At 35.4% G+C, this 25,808-nt stretch overlaps 1 protein-coding gene across 1 annotated transcript in view; it reads left to right on the forward strand.

Annotated features, from left to right (window-relative positions):
• Nucleotides 1-3,431: 3,431 nt before the first annotated feature.
• The window catches only part of LOC107288945 (dedicator of cytokinesis protein 1), a gene marked incomplete in the record, with an annotated part of 165,275 nt that continues 142,898 nt past the window's right edge, over nt 3,432-25,808 (forward strand). The window contains 2 exon segments of the mRNA XM_015817621.1: nt 3,432-3,527; nt 13,523-13,617. Of these exon segments, the coding sequence (XP_015673107.1) occupies nt 3,444-3,527; nt 13,523-13,617 (179 nt within the window).

The following is a 25,808-nucleotide window of genomic DNA, read 5'->3' on the forward strand; positions in this document are numbered from 1 at the left end:
CTGAACAGCTGATGTCCGCTGTTCAGGCTGGCTCTGACGCCTTCCCAAGCGGACGGCTCCAAAAGAGCCGCCATCGGCGCGCCGTCCCACCGGAAGCCTTCTTCAATTTCATACCATCCCTATATGCATTACAGAGGATGAAGTTAATAATAAACTCATTTGAGTTCAGTTTACATGCTATTCCTCTTTTGGCCGTTTCATATTTCAGAGTTTTTTAAAATGCTTCGCATGAAAATATAACTCTCATCATGATAATTCATGAAATGATTTTATGGAGTCTTCAATTCGTGCAATGATTAATTTTCTTTATTTACTGATCAACATAATCCTAGTAATTCATATAAAGAAATTCTTTACAATTACAAAGAGAGGATTAGGATCCCTTGATAAAAACTGAAAGTATTGGAAAAATAAGTGGATTCATCTGCACAAACACTAATCTTAAGTAATTAACTATTTGAAGAGGAAATAAGTCAGAAATATACAAGGGAGATATCTTCTTAAGCATTTTTCTTTAAAGTATTGATTTAGAAGTTGTGTCTAAATCCATGAAGTCTTAGCTCACATTCATAAAGTTAAGTTAATGTTTTCCCTCAGGACCCATATTAAGTTATTGTATGTGTTCCTTTTTCATCATTATTTAGAATTATTACTTAAAATTCCTACCGAATGAGTATGTTCTATAGCAGGGGTCCCCACCCCTAGTCCATGGACCAGCACCAGGCTGTGGTATTCCAGAAACAGGGCCATGCAAACAAACGAAGCCCCATCCGTGGGATGCAGGCAGAACATGAAACCACACCCTCTCCAGTCCATGGAAAAATCTCTCCCCACGGAACCGGTCCCTGGTGCGTGTGTGCTGTTTTATAGGTAGTCCTTGGTACAATGGTAATTGTGACCAGAATTTCCATTGGTAAGTGATGTCATAAAAAATGATGTCATAAGACTACATCATTAGTGATAGCAATCCCAGCACTCCCAGTTGCCATCATAACCTCAAGATTGTGCAGGTTGTTAAGTGAGGACCTCACATGACCATGGCATGGGAAGAGGAGTCTCAGGCAATCAGGCTGGCAGGTGATAGCTGTGAGTGGGCAGGCAAGTGCCACAAGTGAGTGCTGTGAAGTATAGGCCAGGAGACAGGTGTTATGGATGGGTACNGATGGGTACTATGGAGGGTGGGTGCCCTGGGTAGTTGCTCAATGGGCAGGTAGGCACTAAAGATCACAGGTGGACAAAAAAGCATTGGGGGTGACTTATAACTTCCTACTGGGTCCTTCCCATTGACTTTACTCATGGGAAAGTCACAAATGGCAATAATATGAATGCAGAGCATTGCAACTATTATAATTGATAGCTGGTTGCCAAGCACCTGAATTGCAATCATGTGACCACAGGGAGACTGTAACAGACACAACATCAAGTACAGTTATAAATCCACCCCCCCAATTCAGTGCTATCATAACTTTCAATAGTCATGGAACAAATGGCCATAACCTGAGGACCACATTCTTAAAACATTAACTAGAAAATTAATTACTAAAGCTATTAATCAGAATTAAAATGCATGTAAGGTTTTGAGGCTAAGATTTTTTAAAAAATAATATCTTGGAGAAAACAGTCAAACAGTAAATTGCCATGAGATTACAACATAAATGAAGAATGTTTTAGAGGATGCCGCAGGTGCTGATAAATGTTTGAATAAGTTTATCTGATTTAGAAAATTTGTCCCTTACCATATCTAATTTCAATGTAAGTAGTAGTCTTGTCTCCCTTCATGTTTTCATTATTTTGTATAGAAAATGACTGCTGTAAAAGAAGAAGCAAGGGGCTTTCAATTCCTTATTTTGCCTATAGTTTAGTTAGGACTTACTGACAATGGTTGTGTATTTAAACATTTTTATGAACATCTGTATAAATGTATGCAAAATAATGTATTATTTCAATTTACTTATTAGGGATGTACATGCTTTACAAGCGGGTGCAGCTGTTTTAAGCTACATTCATATTCCACACATGCTGAAGCACTATTGGAGTGCTGCATAGTCCTAATATCTACATAAGATGTACAAGATATACATAAGATCTATATGCAAAATGCAGTGCAATTTTCCAGTTACATGTTGTACTGGCAGTTAAAAGAAATTTAAAAATATTATACAATACAGTATTTAATACAACTGAGATCAAGTTTTATCTGATAGCTAAGGCATCAGACTAAAAACCAGGAGACCGTGAATTCGAGTCCCACCTTAGACATGAAGCTAGATGAGTCGCCTTGGGACAGTCACTTCCTCTCATCTCTAGAAAGAAGGCAATAGCAAATCACTTAAAAAAAAAAAACCTTGCCAAGAAAACTGGAAGGACTTGTCCAGGAAATCTGGCTTGAAAACACAAATAAATAAATAAATAAATAAAATAATAAAATAATAAAATAAAATAATAAAATAAAATAAAATAAAATAAAATAATAAAATAATAAAATAAATAAAATAAATAAAATAAATAAAATAAAATAAAATAAAATAATAAAATAAATAAAATAATAAAATAAAATAAAATAAAAATTAATATAATTAGTTAAATGAGAGGGACACGATGCCTCAGTGGTTAAGACACTGGATTTTTTGGCTGGAAAGTCAACAGTCCAGGTTCAAGACCCAAATGCTATGTAACAGGGTGATCCCGTTACCTGCTTCAGCTCCTGCCCACCTAACAGTTTGAAAACATGCAAATGCAAGTAGATAAATAGGTACCACTTCACAAGGAAGCTAACAGCATTCCGTGTGCCTCAGCGTATAATCATGCTGGCCACATAAGCATGGAAATATCTTTAGCCAATGCTGACTAAGAAACGAAAATGAGCACCGCCACCTAGTGTCGGATATGACTGGATGGGAAACCTTAATTTGCATTGATCAGGAACCAAATGGACAGTTGTGTAAACAAAATACACTACCACTAATGCATAGGATGCATTTCCTCTCTATGTATATTGTATCTGTTCCCTGTATAAATATATATATATGTACACAGATACATGCACACAGTGCCAAAATAATATATGAATTTAGGATTCATGTCTTCATGGCGCAAGATACAGACTCCCTTTTTCTGATCCAATCCACTCATTAAAAAAAAAATAAGATAAGGTAACCCCCATAATTAATCGTATTTTATAGAGAATAAAAATGTATTTTAGCAATTATTAAGCAATACTAAGAGCCAAAAGTTTTGCAAAACATATACGTAAAACAATATAGTGTTCAGAAAATTATAGGGACTTTAGAAGTAACAGCAGTAAATTCATCTTTTTATTAATTATTCTTTTTTGAAAGAAATGTTCTTATAGCTTGAGATTTGCCCATAATTGCTGATAATCTGCATATTGTGTGACATCTGTTTTTTTTTCTCTTTATTTTCAGGGAAATTTTGTTGCAAGCATGACAGCTATTTTAAGACAAATGGAAGATTATCATTATGCTCACTTAATCAAGACTTTGGGGAAGATGAGAACTGATGTTGTTGTAAGTTTAACCTGAAACATTGTCCCATTTTTACACTATTTTTAAAAAATATTATATGATAAATCATTATAAAGCTGAAAAAACTTTTTCTGAGAAACTTATGACCAGACATGAAAATCAGTGATATACATTGTTTGTCTTCCATGCCAAGAACAAAAAATGTGTCATTATTCTTACATTAAATGATGATTGTTAAAGAAAATCAAAATTTTGAAGCATACTGAATCAGGTTTTAGGGTGGAATCAAATATGTAACCTTTTATGTTATGCCATTAATAATTTTTACATTTGAATCCCACCCACAAACTTATCATTTACGATATATGGTATTGTACTGGAGCTTTATTTTATTCCACTAACAGGTTTATTGTATATAAGTTTTATCTTGACGTATATACTAGGTTTCTAAAATCATTTAATTTGTTCAAGCAACTCTTAAGATTATTGATGTAGTAGGCACCCTAATTAGTATTATTAAACATGTATAGATTTAAAGATATATTTGATTATTAATAGGGACAATATATCAAGCTCCTCAAGATTCTTTCTAATCTATATTTCTGTTTATGTAGCACTACTTAATTAGGGTATGATAAAATGGAATTAATAGTCAAGGGCGGATATCTCTAATGACCTGGCTCTTTTGTGGCCCTGTGGCAAATGTGTTCTGCAAAGACAGACCCAAATGTATTAGCTGAGATCTATTAATTAGCAGATAACATGACGTCCATACTATGGTGCTAGATACAGATTTTGTTGCTAGGGAAGTTAGAGTCTGTGGTACAGCATTTCAGACAGTATGAGAAAAAAATCTGACTACAGATAGAGGCAAAGGAGAAAAACAGATTTCTCAATTTAGTGACTCCAATTAGAAATTTGCTTGGAAATAAGTGGTTGGCTCATTTAATGACATTTAATGTCATTTAATGACGTTCATCTCAGTTTGGCCATAGTGGTTGCCTGCTCTGTGGAGGGGAGGGGAGGGAAAGGAAAGGAAATAAGTTTAAAGTTTTTTGTCATTTTTGTCACTTCTCAGTTTAGTAATTTAACCACGGCAGGTCAGAACTATTTTAGTATCATTGTATGATTCAAATGGTAGTGATTACTAGGCCTATTACACAAACAAGCACCTCATATTTAACCCATAAAGAACATTTTAAAAAACACAGCAAAAAGACATAAAAATGGAAAAATTCATTGAATCTGATCGCAAATCAAATTGCAATTGTGAGGTTTATGGAACTGATTTGTGGCATCTTTCTCCTTTGCTTCCTAGTAGCAATGTTAGGATCCAAGCTGCAAAATACAAACAATAGCAGCAAAGTATGATTTTTCTATATCAATTTGCTGCCTTTTTTACAGCTCAGATTGGTTGGTGTAAATCAGCATTTACTGAGCCTGAAAATTAATGGACTGTCTTACAGTCTTCTAAAAAGATAGTTGCAGTAGTTTTCAGAATATATATGAAAAATTATATGTGTTTACTTTAAATGTTATACCAATCAAGCTTTTTGCCAAGGTAGAGTTTCAGAGCAAAGAATTAAAAGCAGTTATTTTTTTTACAACTGATGCCATTTTTATTTTTATTTTAATGTTAATGTTTAAAATGCGTGAAACTTGTATGCCACAATGAAGCAAATGTTTACTACTGCTTGACAAGTGCAGGTTTATCTGGAAAAAGAATATGTTGCTTCAGTTTACCATAAAAACAATGTAAATACATCAAGTCTTGTAAATTGTGGCACTGAGAATGCTTATAGATGCTAATTACATTGCACCAATACAAAAGTCACATAAAAAGTATTTCTTAAGATATTGGTGTAAGTTTGGAACCAAGCTCTCTGAAGCACTATCTTCTCTCATATATCTGCCCAAGTTTCAAGGGTGAGATACATCATCACCATCCACCCAATTTATGGTGCCTCCACTCTTTACGGTGCAGGGGAGGGTCCTACTTTCCATTTCTGTTTTACGGCTGTTATTTACATTAAAGGATTGAAACTGGAATAAGCAAACTCCCTTTGGAATGTTCATTCCAATTACAGTATTGTTTGCAGTGAGTCTAAAGATTTCAAGTTTATTAACTTCTATACTGTGTCTTCCTTGTAACCCATATCTCTCTCTCTCTCTCCCTCTCTCTCTCTCTCTCTCTCTCTCTCTCTCTCTCTCATTTTACCTGTTAATTTTGCTGATGTTTAATAAGCATCAAGCTATTTTTGCTAGCTGAACTGAATGGCTATGTATGCTTGCTCTGATATGGATACAGGGAATTGACTGGGAAAATGCTGGATGCAAAACTAGAACTTGAAATTTCTGCCAGCGATTTTCCAACGTTATGACCTCTATTTAAGTTTTGCCTTCTGATCCATTAATAAGAAATTTCTTTTTTATTCACTCACATATTTAGTATGTCATACCAATCTGGGCTTGTCAGCTAGAAAGCTGGCAGCCCAGGTTCGAGACCCAAGTGCCACACAAAGGAGTGAGCTCCCATCATTGCCTCAGTTCCTGCCAACCTAGCAGTTTGAAAGCATGCAAATGCGAATAGATAAATAGATATCGCTTCCGAGGGAAGGTAAAAGTGATGTCATGTTGGTCACATGACCGTGGAAATGTCTTCAGACAGCACTGGCTCAATGAAATGGAGATGAGCACCATCCCTACAATGTTCAATGACTAGCTGAGTAAAATAACAGGGACTCCTTTACCTTTATATAAACTTTGAACAAACACTACATATATTTACATGTAAAATTTCTAATGGGTCAAGTTAGTTTGCTTCTTGCTTGTAAATTTATCTAATCTAGATTGGATTGATGACAGTGCTGCTTATAGAGGATAATATACAGCATAAACTGTTTCTGTGTTTTGTTTTAGTAACACTCAGAGCAGAGAAACCAATCTTACAAAGTTATGTTGACAAGAAGATGTTTTAAATCAATTTCAGAAATCTCAAGGGTATTCATTTCTAACTTTTATCCAGAATACAGGAAGTGGTGTTATATCAGTTCCAACAATTTATCCTGTAAAGTTATACCGGTAATTAAATTTAAATCATCTTTTGATGGAAGAAATTAGGGATAAAAATAAATAATATACATGTTACTGCCTTAATTTAGCTAATTATGTTAAACCATAAATTAAAAACAGGCTTGATTAAAAATTAAAGTGATTGTAAGAATAACAAGTTACAAAAATAAATGCTTACATTTTCTCAGATGTTTATACATTTTTGGGTTACAGCTGACAAACTCACCCTTAAAATATCACAGATTGTAAAATGCAGCTTGTGCTACGTATGATCACCATGCAAGTTCCACAACACCTGAACCAGTTTATGTCTTTTTGAGTGAGACAAGTCTGCTCATCATGTGCTTGGGTATCAAGACAATGTCAAATTGCTAGAAAGTTATCTAAACAATTATTCTCAAATTCTGGGCTTATCTTGTTGCAAACCAGTAACAAATAATTCGTGGACTGGCACCAGTCTGCAGACCATATTGTTCTACTTCATTAGGATGCAATTCTGAGACTCCACCCCATTGCCGGCAATGCAAAAAGAGTCACGATAACGTCGCGACACGTCATGTGACGTGGCGAGTTTGACACCTCTGGTATAGTAGAAACTGACACATATTGTGTGAATCTCAATCTTTTCCTAATTTTGCTGTTTTGTACTGACTGTTACCATACTCCTCTGGAAAAAGCATATTTAATTGGATGCTATGTTAAACTGCTTTGTTATTTTTAAATACTGTATATGCAGCAAATGTACTTTATTTAAATAATTAAATGGGAACTGATAAGAATTTGCAAAAGTACTGTAGTTTATATATTCTATTATTTTGTTTCTTCTTTTTGAAGTCATATTTTATCTTCCAAGGTAAGATTTTTAATCCAATACCTTGTTTTTAACACATTTTATCAGTTGTGTCTTGGTTTGGATTAATTAATTTAAAAGATTTGTATGCTATCTAAGATTTAAATTAGTCTTTGAGCGTTTTTAAGCTCATAATGATGAAACTGAAATAGTCCGATCCCTTGTGCCCACTAGAATAATTGTACTCGTTATCAAAAGCTTGAAAAAAGTTTGCCTGCTAATCTTAAGAGGTTGGTTAGGCTAAAAGAGGTGATAGTGGTTCTTTAAATTTGTTCACAAGCACATTAAGGCCAAGGTGTGAAATCTCAGGCCATGCTGGGTAAAATTGCTGGAATTGGAACTTGTCTACATTCTAGGCAGTATTTACATGACCTGGTAAATTGTAAAGTAGTTAACTACATTTTGTAGCATACCGTAATTGTGTGCCATAGGAAACCAGGAAAATGGAAATATTAAGTATACCATGGTCAAGTAAATCATGGGAAGGAAGCTGTTGAAAAGAATCATATACAAACTTGTCACTTGCTACTACCAAAATACTAATGTTTCCCAAGTGGTTTGCACTTATAACTGCTGCAGCATCCTTCGGTCACATAATATTTGTGATCTTCTCTGCCAGCTTCCCATAAGTAAAGTCCAGAGAAGCTGGAAGAGAAAGTTGCAGTTCGCTTTGGTAAGATCCCTGGCCTTTCTGAGCTCACAATCCCCTGTACTGTCCAGTTTTCCTGAGCTCATGCCTTGCTGTTCTGTCTTTGCCTTGGTCTTTCTGCGCTTACGCCTAACTTATATCCATGGCCCAGTCTTCCACACCCTGCGCCCTCCGGCCTTCCTGTAGCATTTACCTATGTAAAATAAACCAACCAATACCATCACTAAGAAAGAAGAACTCATGTTCTATATAGCTTACTTACTCTGGCTATTGGATAGAAGATGACGCATTCAGCAAGGAAGATTCCAGGTCTTTTTTTCTTTCTTTCTTGATATTATACAGTCTTTCTCTTGAAAGAAAACTGGTGAGAAAAACTAGATAAGATGTCCTTAATTTAACTACTTGAGTCTTATTTTCTCTATCCAACTACTTATTGCAAGCTGTTAAGGGAGGAAGGAGAAAGAGTAGAGATGGTGAGAGGTCAGAAAACAATCTTCATGTATCCCAGGGTAGTGTGCCAGAAACCACTTAGCTACTCTTTCTTTAAAGGCACTCTCATTACTCTTCATCTGAAAAAACAACAACCTCTGAACAGCTTTCATAAGACTGGTAAGCTACTATAATCTTAGAGGCCATAACAACATGGAGGAAAAAAGAACAGAAAAAGTATTGTTTAGGCAATTAAGTATGAGCTCTTATAACCATTAATCTTAATTATAATAGTCCAGAAACAGAGTGGCAAATGGACTTGGTGCTAATGGAGTAACTCTTCTTTTTCAATAATTTTCTCTGCTGAATTGTCACAGTCATTAGTGTTTCTGTTTCTAATATTAGGCTGTATATTGTAAAGTACATTGGTTAAATATATGTAAACGTGACAGTAGATGGTGGTCAATAATGTTGTTCTTGCTCTGTAGTTAATAAAGAGTGCTATATAGGCTGCACCCTTTTCAAATTATATGAAAATTCAGCCTCCAAATTTAGGAAAGGTACGTAAACCCAATAGTTGAAACAAACAGGACCTTTAATAAAGTATGCATCTGGAACAATAATATATTCAAGGATAAATTCCACCGTTTCAACTCAGCACCCATGTACTTGAGTATAAATCTTGTTAAAATTATGGCTATACAATTATTACATTGTAAAACAAGGAAATCAAGCATTTCATTAAAAAGTGAAACATCCATCTGATTGAAAAAAATAGCATGATAATTAAGTCAGCAAAATAATAGGGTTGTTCTGAAAAAATCATCAAGCTTCATCCTGATGTAGAAAACAATAAAACTAACGTATTAGTTCAAATGGGACTTTACCATACATGTTATATTTGTGCTTAAAATGAAATATTTACTTTTTGTAATACTAGCAATGTATGTTAATAACAGTCACTTAACAAATTTTAAGTTTGCAAGCTATACTGTCAAAATACTGATTTTCATTGATACTTGCTAAGAATGACAGCCTGTTGAAGCTCTCTTTGATGTTGGGAATCTGAAAATCAATAATTTAGTTTATTTTTCTGAATGTAGAAGCTTTGGGACAGCTGTTATGCTGTGCCACTAAAACCCTATGCTAAATTAAAATAAATCAATTTATAATATGATGAAATATTCTTGATTGCACATGCTTTCCAGATGTTTTGAATGGAATCTTTCAATTCCCAATCATTGACTATGCTAACAGATTTTCTGGAGGAATATTTAAACTAAACGACGGGGACAGTGACTTAATTGATACAGAACATCCCTGTACCCGGCAATCTAAAAATTATAGGGCTATCAGTGCATGTAACATAGATGTGTGTGTGGACAAGAATATCAACCTTGCTGTCAAGCAAAATCAAGCTTTTAATAGCGTGTGCCACACAAAGTGCACTAACCAAATAGGTGGTAAGAAAATAGGGGAACTCAGGCACCACACAGGTTATGTAGAAAGTAAACACAGGGTCAGTCATAAAGGACTCAAATGTCTATACACCAATGCATAGAGTATGAACAGCAAAAAGGGTGAACTAGAAATTCAGGTTAATGAGGGCAGATATGATATTGTTGCCATTACGGAAACATGGTGGGATGAAACCCACAAATGGAACACTCAGCTAGAGGGATTTAAATTATTTAAAAGAAATAGACCAAATAAAAGACGAGGTGGAATTGCTCTCTATATAAGAAATAACTACATCTCTACAGAAATAGAGCACAACAATGATGAAAACTCCTGAATGCATTTGGGTCAATATAAAAGGGGGGGAAATGACATTGCCATAGGTGTATACTATAGGCCACCGAATCAAACAGAGGAAATAGATGAACTTTTTGCTAGTCAGTTAATTAAGGTATGTAGGAAGCACATCACAATAATAATGGGGGACTTTAACTACCCTGACATCAACTGGGAGACAAACTCTGCACCAAATGGAAGATCAAACAGATTCCTGACAAACCTAGCAGACAACTTTGTCTCCCAAAAAGTAGAGATTAGCCATTTTGGATCTAATTCTCACTAACAGAGACGAAATGATAGAAGGTGTTGAAGCCACAGGAACCTTGGGAGGAAGTGATCATGCAATATTGGAATTCAACATTATGGAAGCAACAAGCAATAGAACACAGTCAAACTAGAGTCTTGGACTTTAAGAGAACTAATTTCAATAAACTTAGAGAGGGCTTGGGAAGGATTCCACGGATGAGAACCCTCAAGGGGAAAACAACTCAAGAAGCTTGGGAAATTTTGAAAAGTGAGATAATAAAAGCCCAGTCTAGCACAATACCAACAAAGAAGAAAAATAACAGCTCTCAAAAGAAACCAGCATGGTTGCATAAAGAACTCTCTGATAAATTGAAAGATAAAAAGGACAAGTATAGAAAGTGGAAAGAGGGGCACATAACTAAGTCAGAATATCAGCAAATAGCCTAAGCCTGCAAAGATGAAGTGAGGAAACCTAAGGCTCATAATGAACTAAGGCTTGCGACCAAAGACAAAAATAACAAAAAAAAGCTTCTTTCAGCATGTAAAAAACAAGAAATAGTGGAAGAAAGTGGCAAGGTGACAAACAACAGGCAGAAAGCAGAACTATTTAACTCATTTTTTGCATCTGTCTTTACACAAAGGGAAAAAGCAGACCAACCTATCAAAAATAGTGCCATAAAAAACAGAATAGAAACACAAGTTAAGATAGGCAAGAAAATGGTAAGTGAGCACCTGTCCAGCTTAGATGAGTTCAAATCACCAGGACCAGATGGATTACACCCCAAGGTTCTCAAGGAACTGGCAGATGTGATCTCAGAACCACTGAACTATATCTTTCAAAGATCCTGGAGGACTGGGGAACTACCAGAGGACTGGAAAAGAGCTGATGTAGTTCCCATCTTCAAAAAAGGAAAAAAAATGGATCCAGGAAATTATAGACCTATCAGCCTGACCCAAATACCTGGGAAGATTCTAGAAAAGATAAACAACGAATCAGCAAACACCTAGAGGCAAACAAAGTCATTACTAAAAGCCAACATGGGTTTGTTAAAAACAGATCATGCCAGACAAATCTTATTGCATTCTTTGACCAAGTGACAAATTAGTAGATCAGAGAAATGCTGTGGATATAATTTACTTGGACTTCAGTAAGGCATTTGATAAAGTAGATCACAACCTACTATTTGATAAGATAGAAAAATGTGGGTTAGACAGCATCACCACCAGATGGATTTGTAGCTGGTTGACCGGCCGTACTCAGCGTGTGGTCCTCAATGGAACCGCATCTACAGTACATGGAGGGAAGTGTGTAGTGGGGTGTCCCAGGGCTCTGTTCTGGGCCCAGTGCTCTTCAACATCTTCATCAATGATTTGGATGAGGGGATAGATGGGGAACTCATCAAATTTGCAGACGACACCAAGCTGGCAGGAATAGCCAACACTCCAGAAGACAGGCTTAAGATACAGGAGGATCTGGACAGACTTGAACACTGGGCACTATCTAACAAAATGAAATTCGGTGAAAAAAGTAAGGTTCTACATTTAGGCAAGAAAAACCAAATGTACAGGTATAGTATAGGGGGTACCTTGCTCAATAGTAGTCACTGTGAGAGGGATCTCGGAGTCCTAGTGGATAATCATTTAAATATGAACCAGCAGTGTGCTGCAGCTGCCAAAAAAGCCAACACAGTGCTAGGCTGCATTAACAGAGGGATAGAATCAAGATCACGTGAAGTATTAATACCACTTTACAATGCCTTGGTAATTGCAGTTTTGGTCACCACGATATAAAAAGATGTTGAGACTCTAGAAAGGGTACAGAGAAGAGCAACAAAGATGATTAGGGGACTGGAAGCTAAAACATGGTTGCTGGAATTGGGTATGTCTTGTTTAATGAAGAGAAGGACGAGGGGCGACATGATAGCAATGTTCCAATATCTCGGGCTGCCAGAAAGAAGAGGGAATTAGGCTATTTTCCAAAGCACCTGAAGGCAGGACAAGAAGCAATGGATGGAAACTAATCAAGGAGAGAAGCAATCTAGAACTAAGGAGAAACTTCCTGACAGTTAGAACAATTAACCAGTGGAACAACCTGCCTCCAAGAGCGGTGAATGCCTCAACACTGGAAGTTTTTAAGAAGAGACTGGACAGCCATTTGTCCGAAATAGTATAGGGTTTCCTACCTGAGCAAGGGGTTGGACTAGATGACCTCCAAGGTCCCTTCCAACGTTGTTGTAGTTGGTTTTGTTGTTGTTGTTTTTATTATTATTATTATTATTATTATTATTATTATTATTATTATTATTATTATTATTATTATTACTGTGCTTAATATAACATATTTATTGTTTGTCTCTTTCCGTTTGCCTGCCTGCCTGCCTGCCTGCCTGCCTGCCTGCCTGCCTGCCTGCCTGCCTGCCTGCCTGCCTGCCTGCCTGCCTGCCTGCCTGCCTNCTATCTATCTATCTATCTATCTATCTATCTATCTATCTATCTATCTATCTATCTATCTATCTATCTATCTATCTATCTATCTATCTATCTATCTATCTCTTTCATCCAGGAATAATTAATCTGCATGATTGACAATATATGAAAACTCAGTACAAAAATAACATGATGACAATTGATATAAAATCCAATTTACAGTAAAAATAAACAATAGTTCTCTATAGTGAGGGATCTGGAACTTTGGAACTACAGTCTGAGACATTTATAGGTTGTTTATTCCTGCAGTATTAGTTTTGTTACAAATTGGCTTTGCTTGGAGATGGCATTACTAATAAAATGTATTATGGTATCATTCAATAATACAGTATTGATTAGAGGTAATCCGATACATTTATTTGTTCAGCAAGATACAGTTTTTTTCAATTTAATTTTAACTTCCATGAGTATTTTCTTCCATTATTCCTATTATTTTTACAAATGAAAGTAATTTTTATTTTATTCTTTATGTAAAATAGCAGTCATATATTTTGATTTCTGTTTTAGGACTTCCTTATGGAAACATTCATCATGTTCAAAAATCTTATTGGGAAAAATGTCTATCCTTCTGACTGGGTTATAATGAACATGATGCAGAATAAGTAAGTACAAAAGAAAATCAATAAATTTTCTTAGATATTATTATTTTGTTACATGCATCATTAAATCTTTGACTTTACCCAATTACATCATCATCATCATTCTTTCTCACCCACAGGAAAGCTTTTTCTTTTGGTTAAACTAAATATTTTGCTATCCAGAATTATAAAGGGAATTTTTAATAATGACTAATAAAATTGCCAGTGATCTTATTCAGACATGGCAATATAGCATCACTGATTTTGCTCCTTGCCTCTTGTTTCAATTAGTAAACTTTGAATTAGTAAACCATTGCTTAAGTCAGGGATCCCCAACTTCTGGGCTGCGGCCCAATAGTGGGCATGAACTATTTGTAACTGGGCTGCGGAAATAGGTGAGCGCACGCATGCGCATCCCCACTTGCATGAGCAGCAAACGAGCATGTGCATCCATACTCCATTTGTGTGAGGAGCAGACGCACATGTATACGGCTCGTGGAATTGGAGCTGCACATGCAGGCTTGCTGGCTGCTCGCGTGGAATCATCCCCCACCGATCCGCAAAGAAGGAAAGGGTGGGAACTCTGGTTTAAGTAATTGTTTAGGCTAGCCTGAAGAAGAGTACGCTTTCTCCTGGCTAGCAGATCAGTGCACAGAAATAAGTTGCCTACTTCTTGACTTAATGAACTTTCTGTTGTAATTACAACCTATAATGTTCATTAAGTATTCTTCCTTTTATAATAATTCCAACAGAAATAAAAAAGTTCCTTGAAAAATCTTTTGGAGTAAGTTCATACATAAAAAAGTTTTTCGACTCATCAGTAGTAGAAATGATTTTTTTACTACTATTCTTCTATCATTTGTCCATATTATATTTAATATTATATTATATTGTCCCTTTAAATTATATTTCCCAGCAATAAGCAGCTCTTTTCATCAGATGCACCGCGGCTTACATTCTAATGAAATTGTGCTACCACATTTAAGTGCCTATTTTGTGGCCATAGATTAACACCATGTTCCCATCAAATAATCAGCATGTTTAATCAAAATATGCTTTTGCAGGTAGACTGCTAAAAGTAGCTTCCTTTGAAATATCCATTAAGGTCCTGCGTGTTCTGTATGTATCTGAGCAATGGAAATAATCATACTGGTCTAACTGTGTGACTGTAGAATGATCTTCCTTAAGTCATTCCTTGCACAGAAGTCTAAGCAGCTTTTCATTTTCATTTTTTTTTATTAAGGGTTTAAATCTAAATCTAACTTCAAATCATTTCTGCAGTAGGGAAACTTCAGTAAAGAGCTTTAAAAAAAAAACAACCACTCTAGTATTCAGCTATACTTGTGTCAAGATCTGAATTATTATGTTCTGGCAGAAAATATCTTTTGAAATAAAATTTCCTCTAACATTAATTTTTGTGTCTATAGATTGTAATTAAAATTAAGGCATGGGTCTTTAAATTGTACATTCAGTTGCTATTGACAGACATCTCTTTAAAAATGGCTTTTTCAGAAACTTAGTTCATATGATTTACAACAAACAATCAGCTTTAAATTTGTGCATGATAATTTATTTTAAAGTGGGTTCTTTGCATCATCTGATTCTCCAATCCTATTAAAATTGTTGACATTTAATTCATGTAATGTACTGTTTGCAATTTGATGTGGGTTAGGCATAAGAGAATCTTGTTTTGCTGGTATCCCTGCCAAGTTAAAAATACAAATAACTAGGAAAGGTTTTCATACTCTTGGTCATCCTACATCAGTTTATAGAAAAAGTAACAATATATGTTATTCATTGTTTCTTGGATTTTTTGAGGGGAGTTGTTGCAATATTTTTTTGAAAAAGATGATTCTGTTCTCAAGAACAGAGATGCACACAGAGTAAAATCTTTGAGATGTGTGCATATTGCCTGGCACACAAGTGTGCATTACAGTTTCCGTTCTCAGTTATGTTCCCATGGTTCTTTGAAAAAGATTCTGACTGTCCAGAATTTATTTTGTTTTTAACAATAATGAGGAGCAGTTTTGGATCTGGACAGGAAATCTTTTCAATTCTTTATTAGCTCAAGTAGAATGAGTAATATGACATGCTTCTTTTCCCCAAATGCTGCTAACAATGCCTCTTAATTGTACATTATTTACTAATTAGTTCTCCAGAAATAGAAATAATTCTAGGTTTCTTTGAAAGAGAATTTGATATTTTAAATATTCTCTCATTTGTTCTCTGACGCGTCTATGAAATGATAATATCCTAAAAGTTTCCATTTAGAAACGATCATTTAAAAAAACCCACAGTAATGTATATTTCAGAAAGTCAGCGATGTTTTACTATTTTTTTTAAAAAGTCTTTTGGACTGGAAAGTAGCATTCTGATTGAATAGTGTAAGGATTTGAACAATAACAGAAAATGGAAGAAGAGAATAGTGCAAGTAGATAGCCTTAACGATGGTTTTGGATTATAACTTATAAAATTTGTGACATTGATTGATTGATTGATTTAAAACATTTATATAGCCACCCATGCTATATTGAATTCTGGGTGGCTATATAAATTATAGTATATTGTGCTATTGTGCTATTATAATATTAAATATACTATTATAAAAAGATAAATATGTCCTTAAGTCAAGTTTCCCAGTGACTACATGGAAAAAAACATCTAATTTCAGGAAGAGCAATCCAGTACCTTTTTATCATTGCCCTTCCAGGAAGTATTTCAGATTCCCAATCTAACCTATATTTCTGATATTCTTGTATAGTATTCTTTTTCTCACTTTCAAGTTTGGCCTAGTAGCTTGATCTTTCCTAGCTTCCAAGCTTAGATGAGATCAGCTAGATGCTGCCACCTGCTGAGACATAAAGGTGGAATAATTTTTAATCTTGCAATGAAGTAGCTTCATTAGTACTTGCAGCACATACAGCATGCAAGTTAGATTATGCTTTCTCTCCACATGAATTTGATAAATACAATGCTTGCAGATCTAATTAACATCATCTGGCTTAACCACTATATTCATGAGGGATATAAGTTCTAGGATAGAACTGACTTTCTCTGGCTTTTTTTTCACTGGTTGATTGTAATTACTGTAGTACAAAATGTTTATTTGGTGGTGGGTTGACTCCCCCCCCCCAAAATCAAACCACATATCATCATTGAAAGGAGCAATGCTGTTAGGTAAAGTCCCCTGCGTAATTATTTTGTGTATTTTGTCCTCAGAGATACTATACTCCAAGATTCTTTTCTACATTTTAATTTTCTAAACTTAATTCTCGGTCTAGCTCTTTCTGGAGTTTGGAAGAATCTGTTTAAGATTTTTGCCAATCCAATTAAACTTTATTCTGATGGCCCCTATTAAATGCTATTTGCTTTCAAAAATAAAAAAAGTTGTATTCCTGTGTTTGACGTCCGTCATATTTATTCTTTGGGAGAAGAGAGTAAGGCAAAAATACAGCTTTTGGCAACCTTCAAAATATATTAAGAAAACTAATGTTTTCTAAACATGTAACAAATAGTGATTTTTAAGAAATCTTGAGTTTAAAAATATTTCTATGTAAGTTTTTTTCATGTATTATAACTATGCTATCTTTCTAGAGATGGTTGCCCCTTCAATGATATAAGAAATGAATAGTTATTTTAGTACAGCATTTGATGGCCACATGACTTGAGTGGTTTTGCCAGCTACAGCTATTACAGTGCTGTTTTCAGTGGTTGCCAATTGTCATCATGCTCTGATAATCTCCTGCCTGAATTACAGTAATGCTTCGTATTACTTATTGTTTTGTTTTGCTTTGCTTTATTTATATATGCTCTATTTGAGGGATTATCATTAAATATCACCCAGAAGCTTCATCTAATACAAAATGTGGCTACTGTGGAATAGTGCAGAACAGACTTTGCAGTCCAGATTTTTGAAATTCCAGCACTTCACTGATGCTCTGTTCCTTACTGTATATGGTCTGATTGATAGATTCCTATTGCAGGTACCAGCAGTGCATGTGCAAAAAAATAGAAGATGGAGGACATTTATTAATTACCACCTTGCATGAGTTATTATTGTGCTGAACTTTTTTTTCTTAGAAGGACATTCTAAAATTAAAGATGCTGTCCTTTCAATCTCAGAAATTCTGTGGATCAGCTCTCCACATTTTCCAAACTTTACGGCTTATTTCAGTTGTTTTATGATCTGGCTTTGATGGTGTCTTATCACTATGGTTTTTGGTGGCCTCGTTTCCTTTTACCGCTGACCATTTGAAGCATAACAACCTTCTCTGGTGAGTTTGAGTGCATGATATGGCTGAAATAAGTAGGGTAGAATTTTGTGATTTGGCCTTCCAGCAATGTTTTGTTTTATACACTCCAGTACTTACTTGTTTGTCACCTTTACTGTCCAAGAAATGCACAAGAGCCTTCTCTAATACCACAGTTTAAACAAATTGATTTTCCTCCTATCTAATTTCTTCATGGTCTAACTTTTGCAATCATAGGCAGCTATGGGTAACACCATAGTGTGGATTAATCTGCTTTTAGTTGCCAAACTGATGTCTTTGCTTTTTCGTACTCTATTCATGTTCATCATTGCTGTGCAACCCAGTGCATTTTGATGCTTTATTTGTAGACTTCTTTAGCTGCTTTGATCAATCTGCAATTTTAGGAAAGTGAATTCTTGCACATTCAATTTCTTCACCATCAATTGGTATTTTGATATTTACATTCCTCAAAATGGTCATAAGCTTGGTCTTTCTGATGTTCAGGAAGAAGCCAAGTTTCTTACTTTCTTATTTAATCCTTTTGATCAGATGATTTATACTTTCATTGATAGGTTGAATAAGAAGGGTGGAAAAAATTCAACCTTGCCACACTTCTTTCTCTATCTTGATAATATAAATATATGGAGCCTTATTATTTGGTAGTTACCGTGTTTTCCTGAAAGTAAGGCCTGCCCAAAAATAAGCCCTAGCTTAATTTTTTTTGGGGGGTGGGCCTAATATAAGCCTTACCCCCCAAATAAGCCTAGTTTGGGGGCAAAGCACACACTTAAAAATCAGCTAGGGTGGGAGGTAGAGCTGCCCCATGCGCCCTGTACCCACTTACCTTGCAGCCAGCCTCTCCTCACCTGCCCACTTCTTCTGAGGCATCTTCTGCAGACAGGCCTGCATTTCTCTGTCATAAGCCTTTCCGGAAGGCTTGTGCAGCCAAGAACCAAGCTATGGATTCAATCCATAGCTCGGTTCTGCAAGACCTCTGCAGCTGAGAACCAAGCTATGTATTGAATCCATAGCTCAGTACTCGGCTGCATAGGTATCCCAGAAAGGCCTGACTGCAAAATGCAGGCCAGAATGCAGCTGCAGAATGCAGCTGCTCCTTCGGCCCCAGAAGAAGTGGACCTGCTGGGTAGGGCTGTCGATGCCGGAAGTGAATAAGACATCCCCCGAAAATAAGACCTGGTGCCTCTTTTGGAGGCAAAACAAAAAAAAGACCCGGTCTTATTTTCGGGGGAACGCGGTAAGTCATTGCCCACATGACCTTTCCGAAGGATGACTGGTTCTATTTCTGCTTCTGTTTCCTCATCTTGAAGAAGGTAGACTTCATTATTGCTGGCATACAGCTCTTCTGTATGTTATTGTCCTCTGTTCTTGACACCTTGTTGGTTGGACAGTTCTTTTTTTGTTTGTCTTTAATGATCCTTATGAGCAGTAATTTGTGTTTGAATACTTTTGACTTGTGCAAACTCAAGTATGATGTGGCCCTTCGTGCAGTGTTCTTCTAGCGGTTTGCAAGACTGATTTTTAGTACTTCTAAAGTACTAACTAGCTACAATGATGACTGTCCAAATTTAGTCAGGAAATGATTAAAAATGCTGTTAACCCAATGAACTGGAAACAAAATCAGGGAGATTAAATTAGCTTAATTGTTTCTAGCTTTGCCTAAAATGAAAGTGATTTGATGGTTTACAAGAAGGAGCTGTTTCCTTGATAAATTGTCCATACCAATAGTAAACTATTAAACGAAACATGTATTTTATGTATACTTTAGATACTTGCTTTTAAGATACACAATGGTGTAATTCACTTAGGAATACAGAGTTTATGGGTGCTGATTTTCTAGCAGTTAGGAATATATTATTTTCTTACATACAAAAAAACCTGTATAGAACTGAACAGATGGATTAACAATTTGGTTCACTGGTCTGTGATATTTCTTAAGCCTTAACATAACATTTTTCTTACATGTTCAATATTAATCAACTGATAAATTAAAAAATCACTTCTGAATTTTTAATATTATTATATTAATATTGATAATATTGTAATGTTACTAATCCTAATCAAATAGATGTCTTTCTTTTATTTTATTTTGTATGGCATTTCCTCCTTAGGGTGTTAAGTGCTATATTGAGTTTCTTTATTTTACAGTAATGTAATTTCAAAAAAGCTTCAGCCATGTGTAGAAATAACTTTACAATCTGTCTAGTGCTGAAAATAAGCTGAACATTCATCATAGTTTATGCTGCAATACTTGTTTAGATTTCTGTCCTCTAGTGTATAATTTCTATTGATGAATGAGTCAATGCCAAATTACAATGCTTTTAACATGATTAAATATTTGTTTATTTTTTCAGTGCTATGTGTATACTCTTTTTTGTGAATGATAAGAAACTTATGGAAATTAATGATGCTCTTTTTTAATGAATAGAGCCAATTTCAGCAATCTATCTATCCCTCAATTAAAAAAACATTTTATCATTTTCTCCTTGTTTTTCTTCTTGTTGAATTAGATAATAGTTGTTAAGTCTTGACTGATAGTTGCCACAGCAATACTAATCAATGAAGAAAAAGTTAATTTATAGTAAACTCTTAAAAGTTTACATTTCTTTTATATATTTCTATAGATAATTAAAATTATTAGGTAAAGAACTCTGTATTGAGCTTGGTTATCTGTTGATGAAGTTTACTTGGAAACAAGTGATTTATTTCTTTCACTTGATTTTTTTTTTTTTAAAGTTTACAGAACAGGTCTGGAATTCTTCCTTACAAGAATGTAGGAGTCCCAATTTTACTTAACCAATAGAGTCTTCAGTCACTTTCACTTTCTTCAGTAGGGCTTCTTGACTGTTTTCTTATGTTTGTAGACTAATCTTGTTTCCAGTGAATGGACTGTGACCATATAAAAGTGTATGAAAGAACATCCAACCAGTTACCACCTGGTCAGCTTCCTTGATACAATCAGCAAAATCAAAACCAGACACTTCTATTGGAACTAGGTAACTTCATCAGTGCACTTTTTTGTCTTTCTTATCAACAGTGATTAAGCCTGGAGTGTTATGTGGAAAGTGTCTATCTGTTTGAATTCTAAAGTCTCAGATATTTTAGCTTCTTCCTATGACTTTGTCTGTTTTATGATCCCACCAGTTCTTGCTTCCAGGCAAATGGTATTTCTTGCAGATCTTCCAATGCACCGTTGTTGCTATTTTGTCACGCCATTTTTTGCAGTCAATCTGTGCGACCTTTTTGCAGCAGCTAACCATCACTGTTTTTTTTAATGATGATGATGGTGGTGGTGATGATGATGATGATTTTAATATATTTTTTATTTACCAATGATTATTTTTTTCTTTGATACTGGATGAGTAGCATATATTCCAGAGCATTGAAATTCTTGAAACCTAGGTATTGTCAAAGATTCTTAATCAGGCTCAATAAAGCCCTAGTGTCAATCTACCAATTGTCACTGCAGTGTGAAAGAAGTAGAACTTACTATAATAGAGCCAGAGTATGGATCAACATTTTAGATATTGGCTAAACTAATATTTTGCCTTTAGGGTTTTGCGTCACTTACATTGGTAGCAGTTTCCATTCCATCTAGAAGTTGAAAATTAAAGAAAAGCTGCACCATTATGGATTTTGGCCTGGGACAGGACCAGGCTATGTTAATACTTAATAGAAAGATCTTCAATTTAGAGATATAAATGGACTGTAGTAGAGAACCTTTTAGGACAGCATTAAGAATGTGTATATATTCTTTAAAAGCAGCAAGGCATTTAGGCCAGTCAACTGTCTGTAAATATTGAAGAACCTTTTCAATGCTGTGATTTAACATTCTACCATCAGCAGATATTGAGGACAGATTTATGAAGATCCTTTATACAGAAAGTTTGTCTGTGCAGTTTATGGTCTGTAGAATCTTGGGATCATGTCCTGCTAACTTTTATAAAAAAAATCTCAAAAACTCCCATTTAATTTGGACATTCTGAGTTAATTTTATTTTTAATATCTCTTACTAGATAAAAACAGAATTTATTTTGTGACAGAATTCATGCTACAGAAATTATATCCATTTCATTAGTTTCCATAATCTCTAGTCAACTAGTATCCAGACCAGAATGAATATACATTATATACCTGGAGGAAAACCTACACATTTATTTAGATGGCCTAGGAGTGGTTTATCCCTTTCATTCTTCCCTAAAAGGCTCTGGGTCATCCTGGACAGCACTACTGGCTCACAGATGCAATAGAACAGAAGCTCCTTTGCTCTTATGACCACCGTGGAGACACAAATACGAGCTCGTGCCAATTCTCAGTTAGTTCACACTTAATTACAATACAGCCACTTGAAGTACCTTTTTACTTGTGTCATCTTCCATATTCTAAGTTCCAAGAAGCCCTACAGTGACAGAGAAGAGGCCTTGCAGAAACAAATTCATCAAGCGATCTGGTGGTCTTTGTACTCCAAAGATCCACAAGGCATAACATTCTGCCAAATCATCTGGAAAACCCCCAAGTACCTCCGAAAGTCATCCAGTTACATCAGGCGTCTTTGGTGGACCATCTTAGTGGGCTCTTCACCCTGACAGGGGTCCAGTGTAATCACAACCTGCAGTTTGAACAGAAAAGGATAAATATCAGTGCCTACAATATTCAGATCACATCTTATCTGTTAAAAAACCAACCAATCAACCTAGGAGAATTGGATTCTCCTCCTGCATCACCATTGTACAGCTGTCCAGTTGAGTGGGACATTTACTGCTGCTTTGTCATCTTCCAGTAGTAATTTGCCCTTACCTTCTATCCCCTCTGCCACTATCCTGAGAAGACTGTACAAATCAGTTTTACTAGTTCCATGGGATGGCTCCAACTCTGGACCCAATCAACTGCTATTCCTATTTCCACTTCCCTTCCAAAAATGTTCCTTTCTGGTTCTTACTCACCTGCCTTCTTGCATAGACAGTCATATACTGTATCCTCTTAACATCATGTAGCTTTCTATTCCCTTATGAAACACAGTTCTTTTTTCACATATTTCCCTTTCTCAACCCAGTTATTCCACAAAAGCTTCCCTTCCAAAACATACAAAAACAAAATGATCTTTAGCTAGCTAAAACAGCTATCTAAGTGCCATAAAAAAAATTCCAGCTGCCACATTGCTTCTGAAGGTAATAACTAGTTCTACTTCAGTCAGGATATTATGTCGCTGTCTTTGTTTTCTTCTTCAGTGAATATGTCATCATTGCATTCATTAAATGTTCAATTAGTTTTGTCTTTTTATGTTTGTAGGACACACTGATTAGAAAAACACCTTAGTTACTGGAGTGCTATGAATGTCAAAAAGAAAGGTCACCAGCTCTTCACAGAAATAAGTCATTTTGGATTCTATAATTACAAAACTTCCTTACCAAAGGCATATATGCCTGTTCCATAAGAATAATAGCCACATTCAGTACCTTCTTTTTGAGGAGCCCGCCTTTATGGTTTATAAACTCTTAAGCTACAGCTATAGGCATTGTGACTTCATCTCAACTTTTGATCTTTATGAAGTACTTCCAAATCAAGTTGATGGTGCCCCAGTCAATGAGTCTGGCTTGCAAGTCATCCAGAAGTACAATATGATGAGACCAAAATAATAAATAAATAGTTGCTTGCCTATATGCTTATTGAGGTTCTTTGAGCAATCACTCGAATATTCATTTTTCTCTGAGGCATTCTGTATTTTCTTTTCAAGCATTGCTGGGAGTACTGAAAAAACTACGTAAATAGCAGGTGTTTTCCCTTAAAAAGTAGCTCTGCTCTTGAACATTCTGCAAATGACTATAGGAGAAAAGTCCATGTTTGTGAGACATATATTATGAAAGAACCACAATTACATCTAAATCAGGGGTGTCAAACTGCGGGCCCATGGGCCGGGTGCGTCATTGGGAAACCACGCCCACCCCATTGCCGGCAATGGCGAAAAAGCTCCAATACGTTGCGCGATGTCACGTGACATCGCGAGTTTGACATGTCTGATCTAAGTAATCTGTCTCTAATGAAGGACAAGAAGACAGCTCCTTCTAGGCCTCTAATATTTTAAATAATCTTTCTCTACTGAATTTTTTTTCTTATTTGTTTACAAGAAGGAAAGAGGATGATTCTCTACAAGAGTTGTGTGAAATCAACCCTACCACTGGATAATTATTGGGAGGCAAGAAGACAATCTTCCTTTTGAGTAAATATGATAGATTTAAATATGAAGAATAAAATTAGTATTGTCAGACTTCACTCAAACTCAAAAGCTAGCAGGGAAACATTCAAACGCTGTGCTTTATTTTTGATACAAGAAAAGTCATAATTAGAGCATAAAATCAGGGTTAAGATTCACCTGTTTCTGTGTAGCTGTGGGTGGGACTCAGCTGATATTTGAGTATTGTTTGGAATAGACATGTCTAGTCTCAGCTCCTTGCATCAGACCTTGGTCCTTCTAGGCCTCTAATATTTTAAAGGAAAAAATGGATTTATAACTTGATAGAACCTAAAAAGTATTGCAAAAAACATGTTTTTTAATAAAATACTGACTATATCTGCCGAGATTAACTAGTACAGTGATAGCAAGAGATGAAAGTTATCTGCTTATTAGGGAATATCTTTGAAATAATTTATAAAGATGTAATTGGTTTAAGAGCTTTTGAATGTTAAACCTATCATGTGGAGCATGAGAACTGTAATGAGATTTATTACAGCATTATTTAGGCTAGTCATCTTCCTATGCAAATTACTTTTTTTCCTTTATGTATGAACTTCTGCCTTGATATATCAAAGGCTTAAGTATCACTTGGGACTGTTTGGATCTCATTCTTCATATTTTATTTTACTAAACATGCTTAATTGTTCTACGAGAATGATAATTATTCTTGGAAAATTCTCTTTCCCAAATTGTTCTGTCTGCCTGGTTGCTAATACGTCTTCAAATATTATTAGCAGTTTTTCCTATTTGTTATGTGACATTTTTCATCCCCGTCTATTTGTCTGTGTGGTGTGTGTGTGTGTGTGTGTGTGTGTATGTTAATGTCCTATTTTGTCTCCACTGTTTTCTCCAGTAAATATTGAATGAGGGCCATGCAGTGAGGCACTTTTCCTAGCAAATATATTGGAGAATATCTGCCCTAGGTTTTCCTGCCTCTGGAATGCTGCCATAACTATGATCAGTAATCCAATTTGCCTTAGCCTTCGGGACTAGAGATGTTGCTGTGACCTCCTCCTCTCTCCTCCCCTCCCCTCCCCTCCTCTCCCCTGAATGGACTTGAGGTAGTGAACCATGTTATATTCAGGGTCTTTGTATTGCCTGTAATATTCATGTCACCCACTGAGAAACACTGTTACAGAATGCAAGGATGGCAAAACCTTCCATTTTACGTATAGTTTTAATTTCATTGAGCTTGCTATTCTGTATTCTTCTTTAATGGCAAGCCAGATGCTCTGCTCACACTGATGTATGATAAGATTGATTTGGAAGTAGTAGCTTTATTTTATTCCAAAGTATCTAATTTGGTAACTCAAGAGTTATACTGAAAGAAGGTTTTTCCATTGCCACAAATAAAACTTTCAGTACGTAATGGTTCTGTATTGTATTCCTGAAATTCTAGTAGCATATGAGTACCCTACTCCCCAAGGTAAATTTTCCAAGTGCAAATGGACCCAAAGGCTCAGGAATATAATTAACACATAAATTTCTTTAAGGGGATTAATGCTTATTAATTTTTTTTTCTTGCTCTCTCTTTAGAAAGCTTTTCTGTCTCTCCAATTTAATCACCAAAACAACTGTAAAAACGAGGGCAAAACAATATTTTACTTTAGCAAAATGCTTAATAATCTCATTTTGTGGGTATTTTAAGAATGTATTTTAGAAAAAGAATTAAAGGTTTCTGTTGCTGGCAAAAAGAGGGATGGGATTTTGAAGCC

Source organism: Protobothrops mucrosquamatus, unplaced genomic scaffold (assembly GCF_001527695.2).
Source record: "Protobothrops mucrosquamatus isolate PMUCROS unplaced genomic scaffold, P.Mucros_1.0 scaffold_128, whole genome shotgun sequence".
Lineage (NCBI taxonomy): Eukaryota > Metazoa > Chordata > Lepidosauria > Squamata > Viperidae > Protobothrops > Protobothrops mucrosquamatus.